This window comes from Oncorhynchus kisutch, linkage group LG11, assembly GCF_002021735.2.
Source record: "Oncorhynchus kisutch isolate 150728-3 linkage group LG11, Okis_V2, whole genome shotgun sequence".
Lineage (NCBI taxonomy): Eukaryota > Metazoa > Chordata > Actinopteri > Salmoniformes > Salmonidae > Oncorhynchus > Oncorhynchus kisutch.
This window is the reverse complement of record NC_034184.2, coordinates 32,530,788-32,558,348: the sequence shown is the minus strand read 5'-3', so window position 1 is coordinate 32,558,348 and position 27,561 is coordinate 32,530,788. Positions and strand designations below refer to the sequence as shown.

General features: G+C 41.8%; 1 protein-coding gene across 2 annotated transcripts in view; it reads right to left on the bottom strand.

Annotated features, from left to right (window-relative positions):
- LOC109898871 (regulator of G-protein signaling 7) overlaps positions 1-27,561 on the bottom strand; it is a 128,851-nt gene that overhangs the window by 49,451 nt on the left and 51,839 nt on the right. The window contains exons 3-4 of one of the 2 annotated variants that reach the window (XM_031835656.1): positions 11,980-12,076; positions 11,203-11,274 (exon numbers count right to left, since the gene is read on the bottom strand). In XM_031835656.1, the coding sequence (XP_031691516.1) occupies positions 11,203-11,274; positions 11,980-12,076 (169 nt within the window). The remainder of the gene's footprint in view (positions 1-11,202; positions 11,275-11,979; positions 12,077-27,561) is intronic. The other variant, XM_031835657.1, reaches the window with a different exon arrangement.

Here is a 27,561-nt window from a genome sequence, read left to right as displayed (position 1 = left end):
TGTGGAGTGTGTGTGTGTGACCTTTATTTAACTAGGCAAGTCAGTTAAGAACAAGTTCTTATTTACAATGATGGCCTACCCCAGCCAAACCCGGATGACTCTGGGCCAATTGTGCGCCGCCGTATGGGACTCCCAATCACGGCGCGGATGTGATACGGCCTGGATTCGAACCAGGGACCGTAGTGATGCCTCTTGCACTGAGAGGCAGTGCCTTAGTTAACACACACATGGACACAGTGGTCAATTTAACTGTACTAGAATGCTTAAAAGGCCGCAAATATGTTTAATATCGGTTATCAGTAGCGTTGTCACGTATACTCCCTCTCCAGCCTCTAGGTCATCAGGCTGCTGATTATCCCACACACCTGTCACCATCGTCAAGCGCACCAGTGCCTGATGACACTCACCTGGACTCCATCATCTCCTTGACTTTCTTCCCTATATCTGTCACTCCCCTTGGTTCTTTCCTTGGGTGTTATTGACTCTGTTTCATGTCGGTGCGTTGTCGGCATGTTGTGTTTCGTGTTTATTGTTTATTTATTAAAACACTCACTCCCTGTCCTTGCTTCCCGACTCTCAGCACACTCGTTATAGAATAACACCTCACCTAAGGGAAGCATAAGGGAGTGTTTTTTCTGTGTCAGTGTAAATGATGTCGGGTCCGGGAGCTGCTACAGGCTCTCATGCCTCAGCCAGATCGTCAGGTTCCCGCGCCTCAGCCGACGTGACGGGTTCCCGCGCCTCAGCCGACGTGACGGGTTCCCATGCCTCAGCCGACGTGATGGGTTCCCGCGCCTCCGCAGGGGTGACAGGTTCGCTCCGCCCCTAATCCCCAGGTTTATCCCCTTTGCTGGCATCCTGTGGCAGGAGCCGTGCGTCGGGGAGGGGTTACTGTCACGTATACTCTCCCTTCGGCCTCTAGATCATCAGGCTGCTGATTATCCCGCACACCTGTCACCATCGTCAAGCACACCAGTGCCTCATGACACTCACCTGGACTCCATAACCTCCTTGATTATCTTCCCTATATCTGTCACTCCCCTTGGTTCTTTCTTTGTTCTTTCCTCCGGTGTTATTGACTCTGTTTCATGTCGGTGCGTTGTTTGTGTTTTGTTCATTTATTAAAACACTCACTCCCTGTACTTGCTTCCCGACTCTCAGCGCACTTGTTACAATCGTTTTCTTTTTTGGCAAGGAAAATATCAGAAATTGGCATCAGCCAAAAATGTCATACCGGTGCATCACTATTATACAGTACCTGTCAAAAGTTTGGACACACCTACTAATTCCAGGGTTTTTCTTTATTTTTTACTATTTTCTACATTGTAGAATAATAGTGAAGACATCAAAACTATAGAATCGTGTAGTGACCAAAAAAGTGTTAAATAAATCTAAATATATTTGAGATTCTTCCAAGTAGCCACCATTTGCCTTGACAGCTTTGCACAATCTTGGCATTCTCGCAACCAGCTTCATGAGGTAGTCCGATGGAATGCATTTCAATTAACAGGTGTACCTTGTTAAAAGTTAATTTGTGGAATTTCTTGCCTTAACTTCTTTGGGGTAGAAGGCAGTATTCAGAAGTTTGGATAACTGAGGTACCCAAAGTAATCTGCCTGTTACTCAAGCCCAGAAGCTAGAATATGCATATAATTGGTAGTATTGGATAGAAAACACTCAAGTTTCTAAAACGGTTAAAATAATGTCTGTGAGTATTACAGAACTGATATGTCAGGCAAAAACACGAGGAAAATCAATCCTGAATTTTTGTTGTTTGTTGTTGAGCTCACCACTGATTATAATGGCTGTCTATGGGAATATAAAAGGAATACCTCCTAGATTGCAGTTCCTAGGGTTTCCACTAGATGTCAGTCTTTAGAAAGAGTTTCAGGCTTGTTTTTTGAAAATCACATTTTGGCTGTAGTGTTGTGGTGCACGTGGATGAGAGCGCGCACTTCGTTATTTATCTCCGGTAATGAACATACTATCCTCTGTCTTAAAATGTATTGTTTATTTACATATTAGGGTACCTGAGGATTGATTAGAAATGTTGTTTGACTTGTTTGGATGAAGTTTATTGGTAACGTTTGGGATTCATTTGTATGCATTTTGAATGAGGGAAACAGGTGGATTGCTGAGTCAAGCACGCCAACTAAACTGACTTTTTGGTGATATAAAGGACTTTATCGAACAAAAGGACCATGTGTGATGTAGCTGGGACTCTTTGGATTGCAAACAGAGGAAGATCTTCAAAGGTAAGTGATTTATTTTATCGCTATTTCTGACTTTTGTGACACCTCTACTTGGTTGGAAGATGTATGTAATGCTTTTGTATGCGGGGCGCTGTCCTGAGATAATCGCATGGTGTGCTTTCGCTGTAAAGCTATTTTGAAATCTGACAAAGTGGCTGGATTAACAAGAAGTTAAGCTTTTAAACGATGTAAGACACTTGTATTTTCATGAATGTTTAATATTAAGAATATTGTATTTAGAATTTTGCGCTCTGCAATTTCACCGGATGTTGGCCAGGTGGGACCCTTGCCCAAAGAGGGTTAATGCATTTGAGCCAATCAGTTGTGTTGTGACAAGGTTTGTGGTATATATGGCAAGAACAGCTCAAAAAAGCAAAGAGAAATGACAGTCCATCATTAAGACATGAAGGTAAATCAATCTGGGACATTTCAAGTCATTTGAAAGTTTCTCCAAGTGCAGTCGCAAAAACCATCAAGCGTTATGATGAAACAGGCTCTCATGACCACCGCCACAGGAAAGGAAGACCCAGAGTTACCTCTGCTGCAGAGGATAAGTTCATTCGAGTTAACTTCACCTCAGATTGCAGCCCAAATACATCAACTTCAAAGTTCAAGTAACAGACACATCTGAAAATCACCTGTTCAGAGGAGACTGCGTGAATTAGGCCTTCATGAAGATTTACCACTACTAAAGGACACCAATAATATGAAGAAGAGACTTGCTTGGGCCAAGAAACACACACAATGGACAGTAAACTGGTGGAAATCTGTCCTTTGGTCTGATGAGTTACAATTTGAGATTTTTGGTTGTAACCGCCGTGTCTTTGTGAGATGCAGAGTAGGTGAACGGATGATCTCCACGTGTGGTCCCCACCGTGAAGCATTTAGGACATGCTGTGGGGGTGTTTTGCTGGTGACGCTAATTTATTTCGAATTCAAGGCACACTTAACCAGCATGGCTACCACAGCATTCTGCAGCGATACGCCATCACATCTGGTTTGGGCTTAGTGGGACTATCATTTGTTTTTCAACAGGACAATGACCCAAAACATCTCCAGGCTATGTACGGGCTATTTGACCAAGAAGGGCCCTGGTCTACCCAATCGACCGACCTCAACCCAATTGAGATGGTTTGGGATGAGCTGGAACGCAGAGTGAAGAATAAGCAGTCAACAAATGCTCAGCATATGTGGGAACTCCTTCAAGATAGTTGGAAAAGCATTCCTAAATGATAGATAACTATCTGCTGCCTGCATCCTCACTATTGTATTAAGTTATTTAGCACTATCTATCCATTATCACTCTGTCAAGAACTGCAGAGAAAATCCAATATAGGAGAGCCTACTGTCCTAGAGTTTAGGAGGAACTGCATGAAGGGTATTTCAAACATCCTAAAGAAAGTGAAGGACAAGAGCCCCCTGAAATACCCCACTGGGAGACGGGTTTGGACCCCACTCTCATGTATTCTGACCCAGACTGGAACCAGGGAAGGATGAGCAGTCTTGTCCAGAAAATTCAGGAAAATGTTTTGTTCCCGATTATTACCAAATGTATACACAATTATAACTTATATAAGTGAAAGAAGCCTATCTGATGTAATATAATGACAAATTTTCACTTATTTCCTTTAATCTGTTTGGTTTCAGGTGACGTGATTACCCAACCGTTTGGGAACTTCCTATCCCGAGGCCAAAAGTGAGCACTTCCTCTCTTTCCGGCCCACAGAGACGAGGCTGGATGTGTTCCAGCATGGCTTCCCATGGGCAAGCAACCACCGAGAGGCATCTCCATCAAGAAGGAGGTGGAAACCTGTAACATCCAGGAAGGCCCAGTCATCGCCCAGAGACTGGTGTGTGATTATTATCATTGGGGGTGTCAAGGTCCCACTCACCAAGGAGCTGCTGACCTCTGCTGGATCAGCAAGGTCAAAATACAGAGCACACCTGAACCAGGAGAAGAGGAAGAATGAAAGTGCTCTACAAGGTCAGAAGAAAAAGGCTGCAGAGGACCACAGATTTTTTAAGTAACCTTTATTTATCTAGGCAAGTCAATTAAGAACAATTCTCATTTTCAATGACAGCCTACCAGGGAACAGGGGGTAAACAGCCTTGTTCAGGGGCAGAACAACAACAGATGTTTACCTTGTCAGCTTGAGGATTCGATTCAGCAACCTTTCAGTTACTGGCCCAACACTCTAACCACTAGGTTACCTGCCACCCCAAAGATGAGATGGAAAATAATAACTCTGCTGAAGGTATCTGACAGCCTGGAGAAGAATGCGGACAAATTTGCAGAGCAAGCAGAGTGCAAATCCGGCACCTTGATGGATCAGCTCATCACCAAGTCCAACACTCTCAGGAGGAGATAATGTGTGAATTAGACAGAGTTGGAGAGTAAGGCCACAGAACTAAGACACATGCCATGATAAAAGAGAGAAAGAGGAGGGCAAGTCAGTGAGGCCCTATGTTTTTTCCCTTAATTTTGAGTGTTGTTGAAATTACAGTTGTCCCAAGACTGGTCAGTAGTGAATTGGCACCAGCAATTGTTTATGTTAGTTTTATATGCAGCTAACATTGCACTGTTGGTTATAGTGTAACACGGTACATTAAATGTTTCCATGCTAATAAACACATTTGGACATAATGTCCCTAAACTTAAGTAATTGATGTCCTTCAGTACTTTTTGCAGAGGTTTTTTTTGTCACGAAATTGGTCCGCCATCTCCAAAGTACACTCAAAAAGGCAATAGTTCTGAACTGGACTTGATTAAATTTTTGTTTTAATTTATTTTAATTATTAACATTTTGTTAATTATCTTTTAAACTTCCATTGGTTAATTTGAATTCTCTTCGATTATAATCACAGCCGTATATATTCCCCCCCAAGCAGACACATCGATAGCTCTGAACTAACTTTATTTGACTCTTTGCAAACTGGAATCCATATATCCGGAGGCTGCATTCATTGTAGCTGGGGATTTTAACAAGGCTAATCTGAAAACAAGACTCCCTAAATTTTATCAGCATATCGATTGCGCAACCAGGGCTGGAAAAACCTTGGATCATTGCTATTCCAACTTCCGCGACGCATATAAGGCCCTGCCCCGCTCTCCTTTCGGGAAAGCTGACCACGGCTCCATTTAGTTGATCCCTGCCTACAGCCAGAAACTAAAACAAGAAGCTCCCGCGCTGAGGTCTGTTCAACGCTGGTCCGACCAATCTGATTCCACACTCCAAGACTGCTTCCATCACGTGGACTGGGATATGTTTCGTATTGCGTCAGACAACAACATTGACGAATACGCTGATTCGGTGAGCGAGTTCATTAGAACGTGCGTTGAAGATGTCATTCCCATAGCAACGATTAAAACATTCCCAAACCAGAAACCGTGGATTGATGGCAGCATTCGCATGAAACTGAAAGCGCGAACCACTGCTTTTAATCAGGGCAAGGTGACCGGAAACATGACGGAATACAAACAATGTAACTATTCCCTCCGCAAGGCAATCAAACAAGCTAAGCGTCAGTATAGAGACAAAGTAGAATCTCAATTCAACGGCTCAGACACAAGAGGTATGTGGCAGGGTCTACAGTCAATCACGGATTACAAAAAGAAAACCAGCCCCGTCACGGACCAGGATGTCTTGCCCCCAGGCAGACTAAATAACTTTTTTGCCTGCTTTGAGGACAATATAGTGCCACTGACACGGCCCGCAACCAAAACATGCGGACTCTCCTTCACTGCAGCCGACGTGAGGAAAACATTTAAACGTGTCAACCCTCGCAAGGCTGCAGGCCCAGACGGCATCCCCAGCCGCGCAGACCAGCTGGCTGGTGTGTTTACGGACATATTCAATCAATCCCTATCCCAGTCTGTTGTTCCCACATGCTTCAAGAGGGCCACCATTGTTCCTGTTCCCAAGAAAGCTAAGGTAACTGAGCTAAACGACTACCACCCCGTAGCACTCACTTCCGTCATCATGAAGTGCTTTGAGAGACTAGTCAAGGACCATATCACCTCCACCCTACCTGACACCCTAGACCCACTCCAATGTGCTTACCGCCCAAATAGGTCCACAGACGATGCAATCTCAACCACACTGCACACTGCCCTAACCCATCTGGACAAGAGGAATACCTATGTGAGAACGCTGTTCATCGACTACAGCTCGGCATTTAACACCATTGTGCCCTCCAAGCTCGTCATCAAGCTCGAGACCCTGGGTCTCGACCCCGCCCTGTGCAACTGGGTACTGGACTTCCTGACGGGCCGCCCCCAGGTGGTGAGGGTAGGCAACAACATCTCCTCCCCGCTGATCCTCAACACTGGGGCCCCACAAGGGTGCGTTCTGAGCCCTCTCCTGTACTCCCTGTTCACCCACGACTGCGTGGCCACGCACGCCTCCAACTCAATCATCAAGTTTGCGGACGACACAACAGTGGTAGGCTTGATTACCAACAACGACGAGACGGCCTACAGGGAGGAGGTGAGGGCCCTCGGAGTGTGGTGTCAGGAAAATAACCTCACACTCAACGTCAACAAAACTAAGGAGATGATTGTGGACTTCAGGAAACAGCAGAGGGAACACCCCCCTATCCACATCGATGGAACAGTAGTGGAGAGGGTAGTAAGTTTTAAGTTCCTCGGCGTACACATCACAGACAAACTGAATTTGTCCACCCACACAGACAGCATCGTGAAGAAGGCGCAGCAGTGCCTCTTCAACCTCAGGAGGCTGAAGAAATTTGGCTTGTCACCAAAAGCACTCACAAACTTCTACAGATGCACAATCGGGAGCATCCTGTCGGGCTGTATCACCGCCTGGTACGGCAACTGCTCCGCCCACAACCGTAAGGCTCTCCAGAGGGTAGTGAGGTCTGCACAACGCATCACCGGGGACAAACTACCTGCCCTCCAGGACACCTACACCACCCGATGTCACAGGAAGGCCATAAAGATCATCAAGGACAACAACCACCCGAGCCACTGCCTGTTCACCCCGCTATCATCCAGAAGGCGAGGTCAGTACAGGTGCATCAAAGCTGGGACCGAGAGACTGAAAAACAGCTTCTATCTCAAGGCCATCAGACTGTTAAACAGCCACCACTAACATTGAGTGGCTGCTGCCAACACACTGACTCAACTCCAGCCACTTTAATAATGGGAATTGATGGGAAATTATGTAAAATATATCACTAGCCACTTTAAACAATGCTACCTAATATAATGTTTACATACCCTGCATTATTAATCTCATATGTATACGTATATACTGTACTCTATATCATCTACTGCATCCTTATGTAATACATGTATCACTAGCCACTTTAACTATGCCACTTTGTTTACATACTCATCTCATATGTATATACTGCACTCAATACCATCTACTGTATCTTGCCTATGCCGCTCTGTACCATCACATTCATATATCTTTATGTACATATTCTTTATCCCCTTACACTTGTGTCTATAAGGTAGTAGTTTTGGAATTGTTAGCTAGATTACTTGTTGGTTATTACTGCATTGTCGGAACTAGAAGTACAAGCATTTCGCTACACTCGCATTAACATCTGCTAACCATGTGTATGTGACAAATAAAATTTGATTTGATTTATCTATTGCTCAGTAATCACTTGGCTCATGTATATAATTATGTAGTTGTCCCTTTAAACATCCGAAGGTGTTTAAAGTGTTCACATTTCTCTCAAGTAAATGTTGTAGCTACATAAAAGATTCAACACAAAAAACACAACAAAGTGCATATGCAAAGCCCTCATTCTGTCACTCAAACATATTCCAGTGTCTGCCTGCCAGCTGAAAATCTTTCACATTAGATTTATTAACTACAAAAAAAGTAAGACATTTTTATTTGATTTATGTCCAGGTGATGCTAGTTGAGAGAATGCCAAGAGATTGCAAAGCTGTCATCAAGGCAAAGGGTGGCTACTTTGAAGAATCTCAAATATATTTTGATTTGTTTAACACTTTTTTTGGTTACATGATTCTATATGTGATTTTTCATAGTTTTGATGTCTTCACTATTATACTACAATGTAGAAAATAGTAAAAATAGAGAAAAACCCTGGAATGAGTAGGTGTGTCCATACTTTTGATTGATACTGTATGTACATAGCTTCCTCAATTACCTCATACCCCTGTACATCGACTTGGTACTGGTACTCCCTGTATATACTGTAGCTATGTTATTTTGACTCGTTATTGTTACTCTTTATTCATTTTGTATTTATTCCTCGTGTCACTATTTCAATGTTGTTGTTTTTTTATATTGAACTCTGCATTAGACCCAAGCCACCCCCTGTACTCGGACTTGGAACTACTCCCCTATGGGCGCAGGTATAGGGCACCCCTCAGCAGGAAAAACAGAATAAGACAATAATTTGTGCCAGGTGTGAAATCCCTCGGGCTGATGTTCCTATTGACTCAGTAAGGCCAACAGGCTGATGTTCCTATTGACTCAGTAAGGCCAGCAGGCTGATGTTCCTATTGACTCAGTAAGGCCAGCAGTCTGATGTTCCTATTGACTCAGTAAGGCCAACAGGCTGATGTTCCTATTGACTCAGTAAGGCCAGCAGGCTGATGTTCCTATTGACTCAGTAAGGCCAGCAGTCTGATGTTCCTATTGACTCAGTAAGGCCAGCAGGCTGATGTTCCTATTGACTCAGTAAGGCCAGCAGGCTGATGTTCCTATTGACTCAGTAAGGCCAGCAGGCTGATGTTCCTATTGACTCAGTAAGGCCAGCAGGCTGATGTTCCTATTGACTCAGTAAGGCCAGCAGGCTGATGTTCCTATTGACTCAGTAAGGCCAGCAGGCTGATGTTCCTATTGACTCAGTAAGGCCAGCAGGCTGATGTTCCTATTGACTCAGTAAGGCCAGCAGGCTGATGTTCCTATTGACTCAGTAAGGCCAGCAGGCTGATGTTCCTATTGACTCAGTAAGGCCAGCAGGCTAGTCTTTAAAAAAAGAATGTTTTATTGGTATGTAACTGTTATGAAAGTTATATTATCAATTTTGTTTTGTATTTAAACGCAACTTTAAGCGTGTACATGACACTGCAACAAAACTTCCCCATGGGGCAATAAAGTAAGTAAGTAAGTAAGTATTGTTGGAAAATTACCTGTAAGTAGGTATTTCAGTGTTAGTTTACAAAGCATGTGACAAATAACATTTAATTTGATTTGCTCCTTTGAGACCCCTCTTTTAAAGTCACTGATATCTCTTCTTCTGGCCATGGTAGCCAAAATAATGGCCAACTGGGAATTTATATACATGACAATAAGCAAGATGGGATGTTAATTGCTTAATTAACTCAGGAACCACACCTGTGTGGAAGCAGCTGCTTTCAACATACTTTGTATCCCTCATTTACACAAGCATTTCCTTTATTTTGGCAGTTACCCGTGTGTATGGAAATAACCTCAAATAAAAGGTGACATTCTGTACTTAAATCCTCCAGCATCCTCAAAATGCTGGAGTATAGAGCCATGTTTAAAATATGTAGCTTCACTGTCCAAATAAATCTGGAGGAGAGTTTATGTGTGTCTCAATTAACACATTATTGAACTGCAGCTATTACTAAATAGAGGGCATTTCATTTTAACCGAATGCTGAGCAACACTGAATAAGAATGAACAGAACAGGTCATCCATTCATCCTGTGGCTGTGCTATTAATTTAGTCATCTCGGCCCCAGAGTGCTTTACTGTTCCAGGAACCCTACTCGCATTACATCAACTGTTCTGTTTGTATACTCTGGGGAAAGTCACTAGTGACATACTTAAGTGATAATGCCCGAGAAGCCGGTGTTTGGAGGATATATTGGCACGGGTGTTGTTAGGCCTGAGATGAAGTCGAGGGCCGCCAAACCGTGCCAATATATTCTCCAAACACCGCCTTTGAGGGCATTATCACTTTGTTACAACGGGTTACCAACATATTCAAATAATGATTGACAGATGGTCATTAAAAACATTATTATGATGAATTAATTCATACTATTTCATCCTTCCAGAAGATATAGTCCCGAAACAAATCTAGGGTTGCTACCCAAGCCGGCTGGTTGTTCGTTCTATTTGTTCGGTTGCCAGAGATGCGACCCAGTCGTTTAGTCTTTTTGTTCTGTATCTATGGACGCGACTTAGTTGTTCATTCAAAATGTTCCATTGCCATTCTGGCTGGCAATGTTCTTATCCCTTTCTAGCCAACTACGGCTAACTTACAGTCACGTCAAACAGTGCAGACAGAATAACAACAGTAGCTGCATTTGTTGTCTAGTGACATTTATTTGGATACATCCATAACAATGAGCTAATGAGGCACGATTTCGCCTGGCATAGAAAATGTGCTCTCTCATTAGGACAGTGTTGTTCAGAGGAGCTAGCCAACAACACAGCTAACACAATGAATTCAAACTGAAGCTGGAAAGACTGCAAACTAGCTGCACATGTTTCGTTTGACATTTTTTTGTATATATCCATAAAAATGATGCCAGCTGATTCATTCATGATTTCGACTGACTGAGAAACACTGCCTGCTTCTCTCTCTCATCCCGACTCCCGACCCCTACACGTGCATTACTATGGGACACTTGGAGATCGAATTTGAATATTGAAAAAATGTTACAAATGTCGGAGAGCCAGACAACAAAGTTTATACAAATCTCCGCTGTTGAAAACTAAATGTTATTCTGAAAGAAATATGAGATAATGTCTCGATGCTTGTTATAGTGGAGATCAAGTTTATAACTTGTTTATCAAGTTTATAACTTGATCTCAACCTGCCTAGGCTGGTGAAACAGTGGATTGCGCAGTCAGATGGAACAAAGTACATAGGCATTTTAACGTCATAGATTTAGCAGGTGGTAACTTGTGAAATAGACACCGGCTGGAATGCGCTTTCAACCAATCAGCATTCAGGATTAGACCCACCTGTTGTATAATGAATAATATCAACTAAGAGACACCATGGCTGATTCCAGATCATATCTGTTGTTTGCAGTCCTGCAAAGGGAATAAGCATACCACTTTTTTACAAGGTGTTATAGAGAACAAGCCACATTTATAAGGCTATCTAGCCTTTCCAATTTCCATAAGCATTGTTTTTAGCTTTGAGTTTTTGTTACTCAGCCTTAGGTTCTCTTTTCAGAACTCTGGACAGTTCCCTGCAACATTATTCTGTCTACTCTCTGGTTTACGTAAATTAGTTTTCAGAACCACCGACGGCTCTCCAAGTCAGTCAGAATCCAAAAGTCCTTATTACCTGGCATTACCATTTTAATATATACTGAGTATACAAAACATTAAGAACACCTGCTCTTTCTATGACTTCGACTGACTAGGTGAGTCCAGGTGAAAGCTATGATCCCTTATTGATGTCACTTGTTAAAGCCACTTCAATCAGAGTAGATGACGGGGAGTAGACAGGTTAAAGGACTTTTAAGCCTTGAGACAAGTGAGACATGGATGTGTATGTGTGCCATTCAGAGGGTGAATGGGATAAGACAATCGAAGTGCCCTTGAACAGGGTATGGTAGTAGGTGCCATGTGCACCGGTTTGTGTCAAGAACTGCAGCGCTGCTGGATTTTTCAACCTCAACAGCTTCCCTTGTATATCAAGAATGGTCCACCATGCAACTCAAGGTGTTCCTAATGTTTGGTATACTCCATTTATTAGCACAAAAGCTTTAGTTAAATCAAGACTTTTACCTGAAAAAACACTTGGAATCTTGGACAAAAAACTTTTCACAGTGCGGATAGGAATTCCATTCTTCTCATCCTGCATGCGTGCTATTACGTCCTCCATCTGGAAGAAATGAGAGAAGACATTATTTAAGATAACATAGGATTATTATTATTGTCTGGAGGAGAGACTGAGGAAAGAGGCTGAAGTGAGGGAGTGGTGGTGTCTTACTGAGTTCTGAATGGCCTCTGTGACACAGATCTGAGTTGGATATTTGCAGCAGAGACCCTTCTCTTATCAATGTCAGTCTATGTTATTGGATTAGTGCTAATCTTACAGCAAAGTTTCTGCCTAATGTTTCCCCATCCCGCGTGTCTTAAAACAAACAGGACAGAACTAAATGTCACATCTCAGGTACATTTAAAAGGGCACTGTGATGAATAAAATCACACCTTTGAGCTAAAACCTAAAAGAAATGTGACATCAAATCAAAGTTTATTTGTCATGTGCGCCGAATACATCAGGTGTAGACCTTACAATGAAATGCTTACTTACAGGCTCTAATCAACAGTGCAATTTGTAAGTTAAAAAAGGTATTAGATAAGTAAAGAAATAAAAACAGTTAAAAAAGACAGTGAAAAATAACAGTAGCGAGGCAATATACAGCACCGGTTAGTCGGGCTGATTGAGGTAGTATGTACATGTAGGCATAGTTAATGTGACTATGCATATATGATAAACAGAGATTAGTAGTAGCGTAAAAGAGGGGTTGGCGGGTGGTGGGTGGTGGGACACAATGCAGATAGTCCGGGTAGCCAATGTGCAGCGGCACCGGTTGGTCGGGCTAATTGAGGTAGTATGTACATGAATATATAGTTAAAGTGATTACACATATATGATAAACAGAGAGTAGCAGCAGAGTAAAAGAAGTGTTGGGAGGGAGGCACACAATGCAAATAGTCTGGGTAGCCATTTGATTACCTGTTCAGGAGTCTTATGGCTTGGGGGTAAAAACTGTTGAGAAGCCTTCTGGTCCTAGACTTGGCACTCCGGTACCACTTGCCATGCGGTAAAAGAGAGAACAGTCTATGACTAGGGGTGGCTGGGGTCTATGACAATTTTTATGGCCTTCCTCTGACACCGCCTGGTTGTAGAGGTCCTGGATGGCAGGCAGCTTAGCCCCAGTGATGTACTGGGCCATACGCACTACCCTCTGTAGTGCCTTGCGGTCGGAGGCCGAGCAGTTGCCATACCAGGCAGTGATCTGTAGAACCTTTTGAGGATCTGAGGACCCATGCCAAATCTTTTTAGTTTCCTGAGGTAGAATAGGCTTTGTCGTGCTCTCTTCACGACTGTCTTGGTGTGTTTGGACAACCTGGCTCAAAACAGACATGCCACAGAAAGACAGATCTGCATTACAACTCTCCAGGACAGGAGCACTGCTCTGCACCATGGCTCAGCTGCCCTGGCAGATGGCCCTATTTCCAGGAACAGACAGGACGGAGTGGAGCAGAGCGTGGCCCGTATTTGTCTGCCTTCACGGATGGATGCCAAGAGATATCTCAAACCAGCCCTGTGGCATGAATAAATACATGCTAACAATGTGACACACACACAATGCAAGGCCTGCTGCTCTCTTTCTGCTACATAGACTACAATGCACTGCCCATATACTGTATCATATTGGATAGTAATTGGGAACCATTAAGGTTTATTGGTTAGTGTTGGTTACAAAAGCTCATTTTCTATCCTTTTCTATCCTAATCTGACTGGCTTCCCTGTGCCTCATCAACTTTCGCCCTAAGTCTGTACAATATCTTGACAACTACACTAATATCTTGACAACTACATTTTCTTCTGGCAGCTGTGCTCTGGAAGGGATTGTGTAGGCAACATAACCATAAAACTGTTTTCTATGGTAATTTGCAAAAATGCTGTGGCTGTACTCTTAGCCTGAGTACCTAAAGTTGCCATGTAAGTCTCAGTTACCGTTACCTAAACACTGGATCTTTGTACCATAGAGTCTAAAATAGAGGTACTTACTTACTGCAAAATGTTGTTCAATCATCAGATCTGTTGTATTTCATTTAAGATCTTAAATGAAGGTCAGGATTTGATTTCTTTGTTCTAATGGACTATTTGGATGTCCTAAGAATTTGCTGACGAGTACACGTAATTGTAAATGCTAGATACTAGATACAAGATACTAGATGCTAGATACAGTAACATAGCAATTTCGGATGTACCAACGATGTATCAACTGAAATATATTGAATATGGAACAGTGGAGAGCAGACTCCACTGTAATCAATAATAATCAACTATATATAGATAAGTAAACAATTCAAAAAAATTGAATCAATTAAATATTTGTAGAAAATGGGACCAGCATCTTACAAAAAGAGTTTGCCCTATTTCAAGTACACTGAAGCCAAAACCTATCGAGTAATTGGTTTGTAATGGACTGATAGAACACGGACATAGAACATAAAGAGCTGTAGGCAGTGTATGGGGTTACAGAGATGCCTATCTAACGTGAGATCAGATTTATAAATATGTATGTCCTCCCCACTTAACAGGTGAAATTGGTGCCAGACAGAGGATTGAGAGCCATGCTGGACAGCTCTCATTAGATCATTTTGAGCAGTCTAACAAAGCACTGTCACTATGACAAACAGATATGCTTAGGTCAAAGACAGCCACTTCCAGTATTCACATTGCCAATAGGTCAGCCATAGCTAAATGACAGCTGGCAGATTGACATCACATTGGCTGACACTTTTTAGAACTTAGTTACGTAATTCACTGAGCTAACCAGCAGGATAACAGAGTGATGATCGATACTTCACACTGTCTCTCCCTCCCACTCAGTGTAAAATGCCATCAGCCTGAATATTTTGGATTTAAGATATTCATGCGTGTACATGTCATGAAGAAGAAGTGTTTGTCTCTTAAACAGACTATAACTAGACCCTGCTGCCTTCTACAGCAGAGGGTATGTTTTCTGAACAGTGGTTTATTAAATATTGTAACGTCTGCTTCCAACTCACACCCTCAAACACGTAGAACCCATGAACACAGCTCACTTTCCAGATCACACTCTCAAACACCTAGATCCCCTGAACGCAGCTCACTCTCCAGATCCCAATCACCTGAATTCTAATATCCTGTTCACACACCTGTGTTATTATCACACACTATTTAGTTAAGTTCTTTTCACCCAATCACTGTGAGGCATTGTTTGTTTTGTACCACAGGTCTTTCAGAGCTCTGATTTACTCCTCCTGTGTATGATAGTTTTTTCCTGCCTCACTAACGGCGCCTTTTGCCTATTCCCTGCCTGTACTTAATCAGATTTCCTGTTATCTACCTATTGCCTGATCTCCCGGACTACGTTACTAGCCTTTTCCCTGCCTGTACTGTTGCCCTTTTGGACCCCCTGTGTATGACCTTCTGCTTGCCCCTGAACCCAGCTACCTGCCTCCTCCTATGGTCCTCTTCAAATAACACCTGCTGCGCCCTGCGCTTGAAACCAGCTCTCTGTCTCCCCTTGTGTTCATTACAAACATGACTAAACACAAGTCTGCAAATATGGCATGACCAACAAAAGCTCCAAATATAACAAAGGCTTCCATGGTGCTATTCCAACTACTTCTTACTCTGCTTCTTACTCTGCATCTAAGTGCCTCATACATCTATCTACTCACTTGAACTGCTTGCTACCAGGAAAAAGACAGAGAAAGGAAGGAATAATACATTCTAAGAAATATTGATCCAATTCCATTATGAATGTCTAATAAGCAGTTCAAGTCTGTTTGTGGTTTACACAGAGAATAAAGCCCTAGCAGCAGGCCCACTGTAATGAAATGAAAAGCTCATCCATTATTCTCCTACTCTGTGATAGATGATTGTCTAACTGCAATGCTGAAACAAAGGTGGGTGAATGGAATTATCCAGCTGCTGTTATCTGAGTACACAAAGCGTATAGAATTTCACACAGCTAGAGACCCCACAAACACTCCGCACAGAGACCGACACCTTACACACTATAGAAAAGCAACATTTTGGAGTAGCACACAGTACACCACACATTACGGAGTACACAGGCAGATTTCATGCAGATTTGAGTGAGAGTTGGTCATGTACACTTCTTCTTCCCGTAGCATTTTTAAATCATCCACTGCAATCAGAAACAGGGGATTGTTCATAATACTTTGGCAAAATGTGTGATGTTATAATTTAGAACACAGTATGTTGACAAGCAATAGTAAACACAATGTTGAACAGTGTGATGCATTTGCGTATTGACTCATTCCAAAAACAATTCTCAACCATAGGGCAGAGATCATCAACTAGATTCGGCCGTGGGCCGATTTCTTTCTTGAGCGGATGGTCAGGGGGCCGGAACATGATTACAAATAAATTTGTAGACTGCAAATTGTCCACAAGAAGCCCAACCAGATATAATGTTTGACTAAAACATCATAATTTCAAACCTTGCTGACATTTGTATACGGTCACATATATCTCTCTCTATTATGCGTGGGAATACTTTGAAACATACTTTCAAATAAAAATCACTTTCTGGTGTTTTTACAGACTTTAATGTCCCAAACATGTAAGAAACGAATAAAACAAGTTGTTTTTGTTGTTGTTCAGAACAGCTGTGGGGCCCACGGGCTACCAGTTGGGGGACCCTGAAAGTCACACCTTCACTGGCAAAAAAGAACATTTTGGATGTGTCGTGGAAATTTCCTCTATTTACCAAATCATGGGAGCAAACCACACACACAAGTCAGAGTTAGTTATAAAAATCCATCTTTAATTATATAAGCTCTATAGCATTTTCTGTGACTCTCAGATAAATTCAGTGTCTCTCAATGAATTTTCTGAGAGCCGCCTTACAATGCAACTGAGATCCTTTAATAGCAAAGAACACACATAGTCAGACAGGATAGACATAATTCATCGTTCAGCTTTGTCTCCTTTCTCAAACCCCAGAACCATAAACCAATCCTCCATATCAACAGGCATATATCAAATTGTCATTTAGATACAACCAACCCTAAATACAACCAATCCTGGACAAACTCACGGAGAGGAGAATGAGGCTATAGGTTAAGATAAAAGGGAGCATGAGAATGGTTCCAGACACTGCCACCCTCCTTTCCCCACTAGAAAAAGGTGGGGAGTAAAAGATATGTTTACACATGATGACACTTTGACCTCTCCCCTCTCAGCGGCCCATGCAACTTAGTCTTGACATAGAACAGATAACTGCAACCTCGCCACAGTATTATACAAAAATACCATTCTGATGAGAATGAACTTACACACATTAGATGAATATAAAACATCTTACATATGTTACCAACAAATTCTGAATCTTCCACGACAGTTGTGATCCTCATTCAAATGAACAGGCCATATGAATACATCTAAAGAATAGAGTTAAATATGAATAGATCAAATATCTGATATGGTGGCTATATCAGCTAAATCCATCCAAGACTGTGCCCTTTAAAATAAACATTCATGCTCATATAGTGTAAAATATATGGAGAAATTCATTATTAATTTTCTAGCCAGTGTTATAGAGGTGTTTTATTACTTTAAGCACAGTCTTCATGAAAATCATGCAATATTAGCCTGTTTGGTTTTCATAAAATACCTTTCTATTCATCAACATTTAAGTCAATCTGTCCCCCACATTTTAACCAAGCAACCATTCTCTCCTCATTTTAACAGGATAATCCACAATCAAACATATCAGGCTTGAAGCTGTCCTTCTCTGACATAACAGTCAGACAGTGGTATGAGCTCACCATTTTGGGGAGAGACATCATATCAAACCCCAAATTATGATTTATATAAACTCAGCAAAAAAAGTATTGTTCCTTTTTCAGGACCCTGTCTTTGAAAGATAAGTTGTAAAAATCCAAATAACTTCACAGATCTTCATTGTAAAGGGTTTAAACACTGTTTCCCTGCTTGTTCAATGAACCATAAACAATTAATGAACATGCACCTGTGGAACGGTCGTTAAGACACTAACAGCTTACAGACGGAAGGCAATTAAGGTCACAGTTCTGAAAACTTAGGACACTAAAGAGGCCTTTCTACTGACTCTAAAAAACACCAAAACAAAGATGCCCAGCATCCCTGCTCATCTGTGTGAAAGTGCCTTAGGCATACTGCAAGAAGGCATGAGGACTGCAGATGTGGCCAGGACAATAAATTGCAAGGTCCGTACTGTGAAACGCCTAAGACAGCGCTACAGGGAGACAAGACAGAGAGCTGATTGTCCTCGCAGTGGCAGACCACGTGTAACAACACCTGCACGGGATCGGTACATCCGAACATCACACCTGCGGGACAGGTACAGGATGGCAACAACAACTGCCTGAGTTACACCAGGAATGCACAATCCCTCCAACAGTGTTCAGACTGTCTGCAATAGGCTGGGAGAGGCTGGACTGAGAGCTTTAGGCCTGTTGTAAGGCAGGTCCTCACCAGACATCACCGGCAACAATGTCGCCTATGTGCACAAACCAACTGTCGCTGGACCAGACAGGACTGGAAAAAAGAGCTCTTTGATGAGTCGTGGTTTTGTCTCACCAGAGGTGATGGTTGGATTTGAGTTTATTGTCGAAAGAATGAGCGTTACACCGAGGCCTGTATCCTGGAGCAGGATCGATTTGGAGGTGGAGGGTCCGTCATGGTCTGGGGTTGTGTGTCACAGTATCATCGGACTGAGCATGTTGTCATTATAGGCAATCTCAACGCTGTGTGTTACAGAGAAGACATCTTCCTCCCTCATGTGGTACCCTTCCTGCAAGCTCATCCTGACATGAGCCTACAGCATGACAATGCCACTAGCCATACTGCTCGTTCTGTGCATGATTTCCTGCTAGACAGGAATGTCAGTGTTCTGCCATGGCCAGTGAAGAGCTCGGATCTCAATCCCATTGAGCACGTCTGGTACCTGTTGGATCAGAGGTTGAGGGCATGGGCCATTCCCCTCAGAAATGTCCGGGATCTTGCAGCAAGAACTGGCAAATCTGGTGCAGTCCATGAGGAGGAGATGCACTGTAGTACTTAATGCAGCTGGTGGCCACACCAGATACTGTCCCTTTGTTCAGGGACAAATTATTCAATTTCTGTTAGTCACATGTCTGTGGAACTTGTTCAGTTTATGTCTCAGTTGTTGAATATCTAAGAATTCCACAACAAATACCTAATACACACAAATCTAAGTAAAGCATTGGAATAAGAATATCAAAATATATGGATGAGCAACGTCAGAGCGGCATAGGCTAAGATGCAATAGATAGTATAGAATACAGTATATACACTACCGTTCAAAAGTTTAGGGTCACTTAGAAATGTCCTTGTTTTTTAAAGAAAAACACATTTTTTTCAATAAAATAACATCAAATTGATCAGAAATATAGTGCAGACATTGTTAATGTTGTAAATTACTATTGCAGCTGGAAATGGCTGATTTTTTATGGAATATCTACATAGGCGTATAGAGACCCATTATCAGCAACCATCACTCCTGTGTTCCAATGGCACGTTGTGTTAGCTAATCCAAGTTTATAATTTCAAAAGATGAATTGATCATTAGAAAGCCCTTTTGCAATTATGTTAGCACAGCTGAAAACTGTTAAAGAAGCAATAAAACTGGCCTTCTTTAGACTAGTTGAGTATCTGGAGCAGCAGCATTTGCGGGTTTGATTACAGGCTCAAAATGCAACTCGTCAGTCTATTCTTGTTCTGAGAAATAAAGGCTATTCCATGCGAGAAATTGCCAAGAAACTGAAGAGCTGGTGTACTACTCCCTTCACAGAACGGAGCAAACTGGCTCTAACCAGAATAGAACTAGGAGTGTGAGGCCCCGGTGCACAACTGAGCAAGAGGACAAGTACATTAGAGTGTCTAGTTTGAGAAACAGACGCCTCACAAGTCCTCAACTGGCTGCTTCATTAAAAAGTACCAGAAAAACACCAGTCTCAACGTCAACAGTGAAGAGGCAACACCGGGATGCTGGCCTTCTAGGCAGAGTTGCAAAGAAAAAGCCATATCTCAGACTGGCCAATAAAAAGAAAAGATTAAGATGGGCAAAAGCGCACAGACACTGGACAGAGGAACTCCTATACACTTCTTGATAAACTCAGTGACCGTCTCGGGGGAACACGTCCATATTATTCTCAGAAGCTACCCAGAACATATCCCAGTCCGCGTGATCAAACCAATCTTGAAGTGTGGGTTCCGATTGGTCAGACCAGCATTAAATAGTCCTTTACACGTGTGCTTCCTGTTTGAGTTTCTGCCTATAGGAAGGGAGGATCAAAATGGAGTTGTGGTCAGATTTTCAGAAAGGAGGGAGAGGGAGGGCCTTGTATGCATCCCGGAAGTTAGAGTAACAATGGTCCAGTGTTAAATGAACATATACACTATCCATACAAAAGTATGTGGACACACGTTCAAATTAGTGGATTTGGCTATTTCAGCCACACCCGTTGATGACAGGTGTTTTAAATCAAGCACACAGCCATGCAATTTACATAGACAAACATTGGCAGTAGAATGGCCTTACTGAAGAGCTCAGTGACTTTCAATGTGGCACCGTCATAGGATGCCACCTTTCTAACAAGTCAGTTCGTCAAATGTCTGACCTGCTATTGTGAAGTGGAAATGTCTAGGAGCAGCAACAGCTCAGCTGCGAAGTGGTAAGCCAGACAAGCTCACAGAACGGGACCACCGAGTGCTGATGGGCGTAGGGTGTAACAATCATCTGTCCTCAGTTGCACCACTCACTACCCAGTTCCAAGCAAGCCTAAGATCACCATACGCAATGCCAATCATCAGCTGGAAAGGTGTAAAGCTCACCGCCATTGGACTCTGGATCAATGGAAACGCATACTCTGGAGTGATGAATCACGCTCCACCATCTGGCAGTCCGACGGACAAATCTGGGTTTGGTGGATGCCAGGAGTTTCAGTTTCAGTTTTTGATTTGTTAAAAAAGTTTGAAATATCCAATAAATGTCGTTCCACTTCATGATTGTGTCCCACTTGTTGTTGATTCTTCACAAAAAAATACAGTTTTATATCTTTATGTTTGAAGCCTGAAATGTGGCAAAAGGTCGCAAAGTTCAAGGGGGCCGAATACTTTCGCAAGGCACTGTATTATTGTGATTTCTACGAGGGTTTTGACAGATGGCATTCTCACTTTCTGTATTCCATTTAGCTTGTGCTCCAGATGGTTGTCGACAGACTGACACCAAAGTTCCTATTTGGCTTTGAAGCTTTCCCAGACGTATCACTGATGATGTGTTGGCAACTTTAACTGATCTAATCAAACACAGTGTATTAGCCATGCTAAAGTAAATTGAGATGAGAGAATAATATGAAAGTAATGCTGGGTTATTTTTTATGTGAGTAGAGGTATAGATAGATAGATGTAAGTTGTTAGAGATTGTTCACCCTCTACCTCAGCCAATCACCCATCTCTTTGAATTGTCAAACCAGTGTATTTTCATCAAAGGCAAGCATTTGGAACATGTTGCCCCCATTTTCACATCTCTCCTACGTATGAGCTTTCAGAGAGACACAGAGAGAGAGACACAGAGAAGAGAGAGAGACACAGAGAAGAGAGAGAGAGAGAGACATAGAGAGAGAGACATAGAGAGAGAGAGAGAGAGAGAGAGAGAGAGAGAGAGAGAGAGAGAGAGAGAGAGAGTGAGAGAGAGAGAGAGAGAGAGAGAGAGAGAGAGAGAGAGAGAGAGAGGAGACTCCCTGGGGCTAACAAAGCTCACAAGATGTGGTTGCTCTAACCCGGAGTCCAGAGGGAATGAGCCAAATGTCTGGATACCTACAGGGAAATGTTGAATTCTCTCTCATCCCTCCCCAGGGAATTCCATGTATTGGAAGCTGAGCTGTGTCGCATATGATGCCACCTTTCAGGTAAGCCTGCTGCCTGGAAAAATGTATCCTCATTTGACATTTTCTGGGGTTAACACAGTTCACAGGCGAGATACACTGCCTTCAGAAAGTATTCATACCCCTTGATTTATTCCACATTTTGTTGTGTTACAGCCTGAATTCAAAATGTATTGAATACTTGTTTTAATCGCCCATCTACACACAATACCCCATAATGACAAAGTTTTTTTTTAAATCAAATTTTGGGGCAAATGTATTGAAAATTAAATACAGAAAATGTAATTTACATAAGTATTCACACCCCTGAGTTAATACATGTTAGAATCCCCTTTGGCAGCAATTATAGCTGTGAGTCTTTCTGGGTAAGTATCAAAGAGCTTTGCACACCTGGATTGTACAATATTTGCCCATTATTATTTTCAAAATTCTTCAAACTTGATAGACAACCATAGATTTTCAACCAGATTTAAGTCAAAACGGTAATTCGGCCACTCAGGAACATTTACTGTCTTCTTGGTAAGCAACTCCAGTGTGTTTTAGGTTATTGTCCTGCCGAAAGGTGAATTCATCTCCCAGTGTCTGGTGAAAAGCTTCTTTTAGGATTTTGCCTGTGCTTAGCTCCATTCCATGTATTTTTTATCCTGAAAAACCACCCAGTCCTTAACGATTACAAGCATACCCATAACAGGATGCAGTCACCACTATGCTTGAAAATATGAAGAGTGGTACTAAGCAATGTGTTGTATTGGCTTTTCCCCAAACATAACACTTTGTATTCAAGACAAAAAAAAGTGAATTGCTTTGCCACATTTTTTGCTGTATTACTTTGGTGCCTTATTGCAAACAGGATGCAGGATTTGGAATATTGTCATCCTCTATAGCAGGTATTCCCAAAAGTATGTGCAATGCCATCGGGGGTACGCCAAATAAAAATGTGATTCACATTTTTTTTTTTTTTCGTTCTCCACATTTTCAAACAGTCCATTTATATTTTCCCAACGGGGCTATACATTTGGGTGAGTTTTTTCTCTCACTTGAGTACCCTTGTTTCACTACCAAATATAAAATTCAACCATCTAGTGTTCAGCGAAATAACAACACAATGTCAAATACAGGTAGCCTAGTCAAATAATTAACATCCAATCATATTAACCGTTACTCTCTCGCAGGAATTCCACTAACGGTCCATATGTAGCCAAATGTAGCTCTTTCCGTTTGCTCGAAAATTGATAAATGGTTATAAAAAGTAAGGCCTAGAGACACATACCAGCTCTAGTGGTAGTACTGCTACGAGCACATCCAATGCTAACATCAGTAATTCTACGTTTGTTAGCCAAGCTAGCATGGACACTGACAGTTGTGAATCAGCCTACTACCCCCTTACCCGGGAAAACACCGAACAACAGACAGGGACGTTGGACCATCAAAGAGGCCAAATATGATGAGAACTACATTGACTTGGGGTTCATTTATATTGGGAGTAGTGCCTTTTCCTAGCCACAGTGTGTTATATGTGCAAAAGTACTATTTCACAACTCAATGAAACCTTCACTCTTGCGCAGACATTTAGAAACAAAACATGCCAGTATTTTGAGCGAGAATTAAGACGACTTTCGAGTAGTAAGACATGTATAAAAGTAACAGATACCATTAATAAGAAGCGGCTAGAAGCAACTTATATGGTGAGTGGCTAGGACAGGCAAACCCCATACTATTGCAGAGGACTTAATTCTTCCTGCTGTCGTGGATATGGCTGGGACAATGCTGGGGGAAAAGGCCCAAAAAACTATACAGACAATGCTTTCATCAAACAAGACTGTTTCACGATGCATCAGTGACATGGCAGGAGATGTTTTGAAACAATTACTACATCGCATACAAGCCAGTGAATTCTATGCGTTACAGTTGGATGAGTCAACAGACGTGGTGGGCCTTGCACAGCTCCTGGTATATGTCCATTACGTTTATGGGGGGTCAATTAAGGAAGACAGCCTCTTTTGCAAGCCACTAGAAAACAGGACAACAGGAAAGGATATTTTTTAAGTATTGGACAGCTTTGTGACATCAAATGGACTTTGGTGGTCAGGGTGTGTTGGTATCTGTACTGTTGGCGCAAAAGCCATGACAGGGAGACATAGTGGTTGTAACGCGCATCAAGCAGTTGCTCCCGACGCCAATTGGGTACACTGCAGCACCCACCGAGAGGCTCTTGCTGCCAAGGGAATGCCTGACAGTTTCAAAGACGTTTTGGACACTACAGTGAAAATGGTTAACTTTGTCAAAGCAATGCCCCTGAACTTGCAATGCCCCATGTATTTTCTGCACTATGCAATATGGGCAGTGACCATGTAATGCTTTTACAACATACAGTATTGACACAGCTTAAAGATTTCTTTACTGGACATAATTTTCACTTGTCTCACCGCTTGCATGATGACGAGTTTCTCACACGACTGGCCTATCTGGGTGATGTTTTTTCTCGCCTGAATGATCTGAATCTAGGATTACAGGGACTCTCCGCAACTATTTTCAAATTGTGGGACAAAATTGAGGCTATGATTAAGACGTTGGAGCTCTTCTCTGGACAACACACAGGTCTTTCCATCATTGTAAGATTTTTTGTGTGCAAATGACTTCAAGCTTACGGACAATGTCAAATGTGATATAGTCAAGCACCTGAGTGAGCTGGGTGCACAATTACGCAGGTACTTTCCCGAAACGGATGACACAAACAACTAGATTCGTTATCCCTTTCATGCCCTGCCTTCAGTCCACTTACCGATATCTGAACGAGAGCCTCGTCAAAATTGTAACAAGCGGTTCTGTGAAAATGTAATTTAATCAGAAGCCACTGTCAAATTTCTGGATCTGGATTGGGCTACGACTCAAGATATTTTCAGATTTTCTTTTTTAATGAATTTGTTAAAATTTCTAAAAACATTAGTCCACTTTGACACTATGGGGTATTGTGTGTAGGCCAGTGATGAAAAAATACATTCAATACATTTTACATTGAGGATGTAACACAACAAAATGTGGAAAAAGTGGGGTGTGAATACGTTCTGAAGACACTATATGTCTGACAGGAGTTTTATGCCAGTCAGCTTTCTCATCTCTTTGCTGGTTTATTTCCACCTACCATTCTCATACACCTCCCTAGATAGAGGCTCACTCAGATTGCAGTCATATATATCATCGCTGTTGGATAAAAACGTATTATCTTCAAAACATACATTTTTCAGAAAATGCCATATTTTTTTTACCAAAAACAAAACAAAAATTGTCTGACAACAACAATATGCTGCTGTCTCTGATTCTATCTCTGATATCTCTCTGCAGTTAGCACAGACTTGGCAGTGGTATATCATGGCTCTGTGGTTTCTCTTACTGACACTACTAATTCAGTTATGGTCCCAATACTCAATTTTGCTGATTCTAATACCGCTTTTGTAACCATAGTCATTGCTTCTATAGCCAAGTCTGCCTTTACAACCACTGTTTAGAACTCCAATGCTGTCTCTATTGTTTTCTGTTCTTCGTACGCTGTCGTACATTATTGCTTCTAGGTTCAGTGTTTTTGATTTCTATTGTTTGGCTTGCTGTCTGTATAATGCCTCTAGCTGGGTCTGTGCTCTCTGTTATTGTTTCTACTGTTTGGATGGCTATCTAACTGGTTGATGGTGGGATAGAGATCCTGGGGAAAGGCCTATCTCTCTCTCTGTGTGTTTCTTAGTGGGCGGACGGTGGGCGAAATGACTAAGCCAAGGTTGGTCGTGTGCTGGAACAGATTCTACCGAGTGCATATATCGCTGCCCACCTACTGTGGTTTAATCACTCAAACAGCCTGCTGAAAATGTAAAAATAAAGTACAAATAAAAGCTGCATATTTTTGGGATCCAGGCAACATTTTCTGCAGTGACTAATTAAGCTGGCTGATTTGCCCTGTTGAAGAATCAGCCACAGGAGTTAATGATGATTAAGAAATCAGAGAAAAGGAAAATACATACCGTGACCATGTTTATAAGGGTATTTACAAAACAAATATAAACCCTGGCCTGTCCTGTAAATGTATTTTATATTATTGCTGCTACTGTACGTGTTCATCTATAATGTATTCTATGAGCGCACAATCAATTCATCAAAAGCAGTTTTATAATGATGTAGCAGTGCATTCAGACCCAATTGACTTTTTCCACATTTTGTTAAGTTACAGTATATGAACTTTCAAAGTTTACCTGTAAACTACCAGGATTTTGGTAACTTTCAAAGGATTTCATGGTATTTTATCTCCAGCGAATCTCACTGGGATCGGGACATGGTCGGGTGTCTGCAATATATCCCTGGCCTCCGACTCATTGAAGAAGAACTCCTCGTCCAATCCCAGTTCTGATGTCTAGAAACTCTTTTCGTTCATAAGAGACGGAAGCAGCAACATTATGTACGAAACAAGTTACGAACAACACGAAAAAACAAACAAAATAGCATGATTGGTTGGGAGCCGATAAGACGGCAGCCCTACCCTCCGGCGCTAGGAGTCTGTAATTATCTATGGCCCTCTGTGTGGCCTTATCACCTGGAAAGGAAAAAAATCATCAAGTATAATTTATTTTAGAAAATGAATGACAAAGCTGTAAAACATTATCCTAAATATAAACCATCAATTTAGTGAATACCATTGGTGTTTAATATGAGGGTTTCAGCATGGATTATCCTTTGAATATTTGTTTGCATACTTTTATTTATTTTCCTATGTCAATATGTCTTTGTTGTAAATGTTTTGGCACCAAACTGGTGGCAGTAGTGAAGAAAGGTCAATAGTTGGAAGAGTTCATTGAAAAGAGCCATTGTTGATTATACACCTGCATTGCTTGCTGTTTGGGGTTTTAGGCTGGGTTTCTGTACAGCACTTTGAGATATCAGCTGATGTACGAAGGGCTATATAAATACATTTGATTTGATTTGATTTGATTTGATGCCTTTTTCATTAATAAGCCTATTTTCTCTTGAACCATGTGGTCTATCCAATAGAAACTCATGGACAATATGGAAACATATAAAAATGAAAACTATATATGAATACATTTTTGAACAAGTTATTCAAGTATACATTACTAAAATGACCATAGATTGCCCTAGATTACCTGTTTATTATCAAAATTACAGAAAATTATATTAACTTTGGTAAATTACTGGCAGGTTTGGGGGAGGGTGGGTGGGGGTCATCAAACCCAGTTTAGAGATTCAGAGATGGTTGTATTTTAAAAGTTGCTGATAATTTGAAACAAGGAAATGTAACACAACAGTGGGTTTTAATGAATACCCAGCTAACAATGAGGAATCGGCCCAGAAGCAGCCCTCTTCTGGGGGGGGGGGACTGATTGAATCGGCCCAGAATCGGGTGTCGAACTCAGCCTGGAATCAAAATGAATGACTGCCCAGAATCGGCCCAAGTACATCGGTCCTTTTCCATCTACCGGAATTCAGCCAACTTTGCCGGCATCTTACCAGAATCCCCCAGAAGCAGCCCAATGCTAATGTAAATAAATGTATACAAAATTACCCAATTTAGTAATTTTAAATATTACTATTATACATTTTATAAATACAAATTATACCCATCCACAAAAAAAAACATTTTGTGTCAGAGGCAACACCATA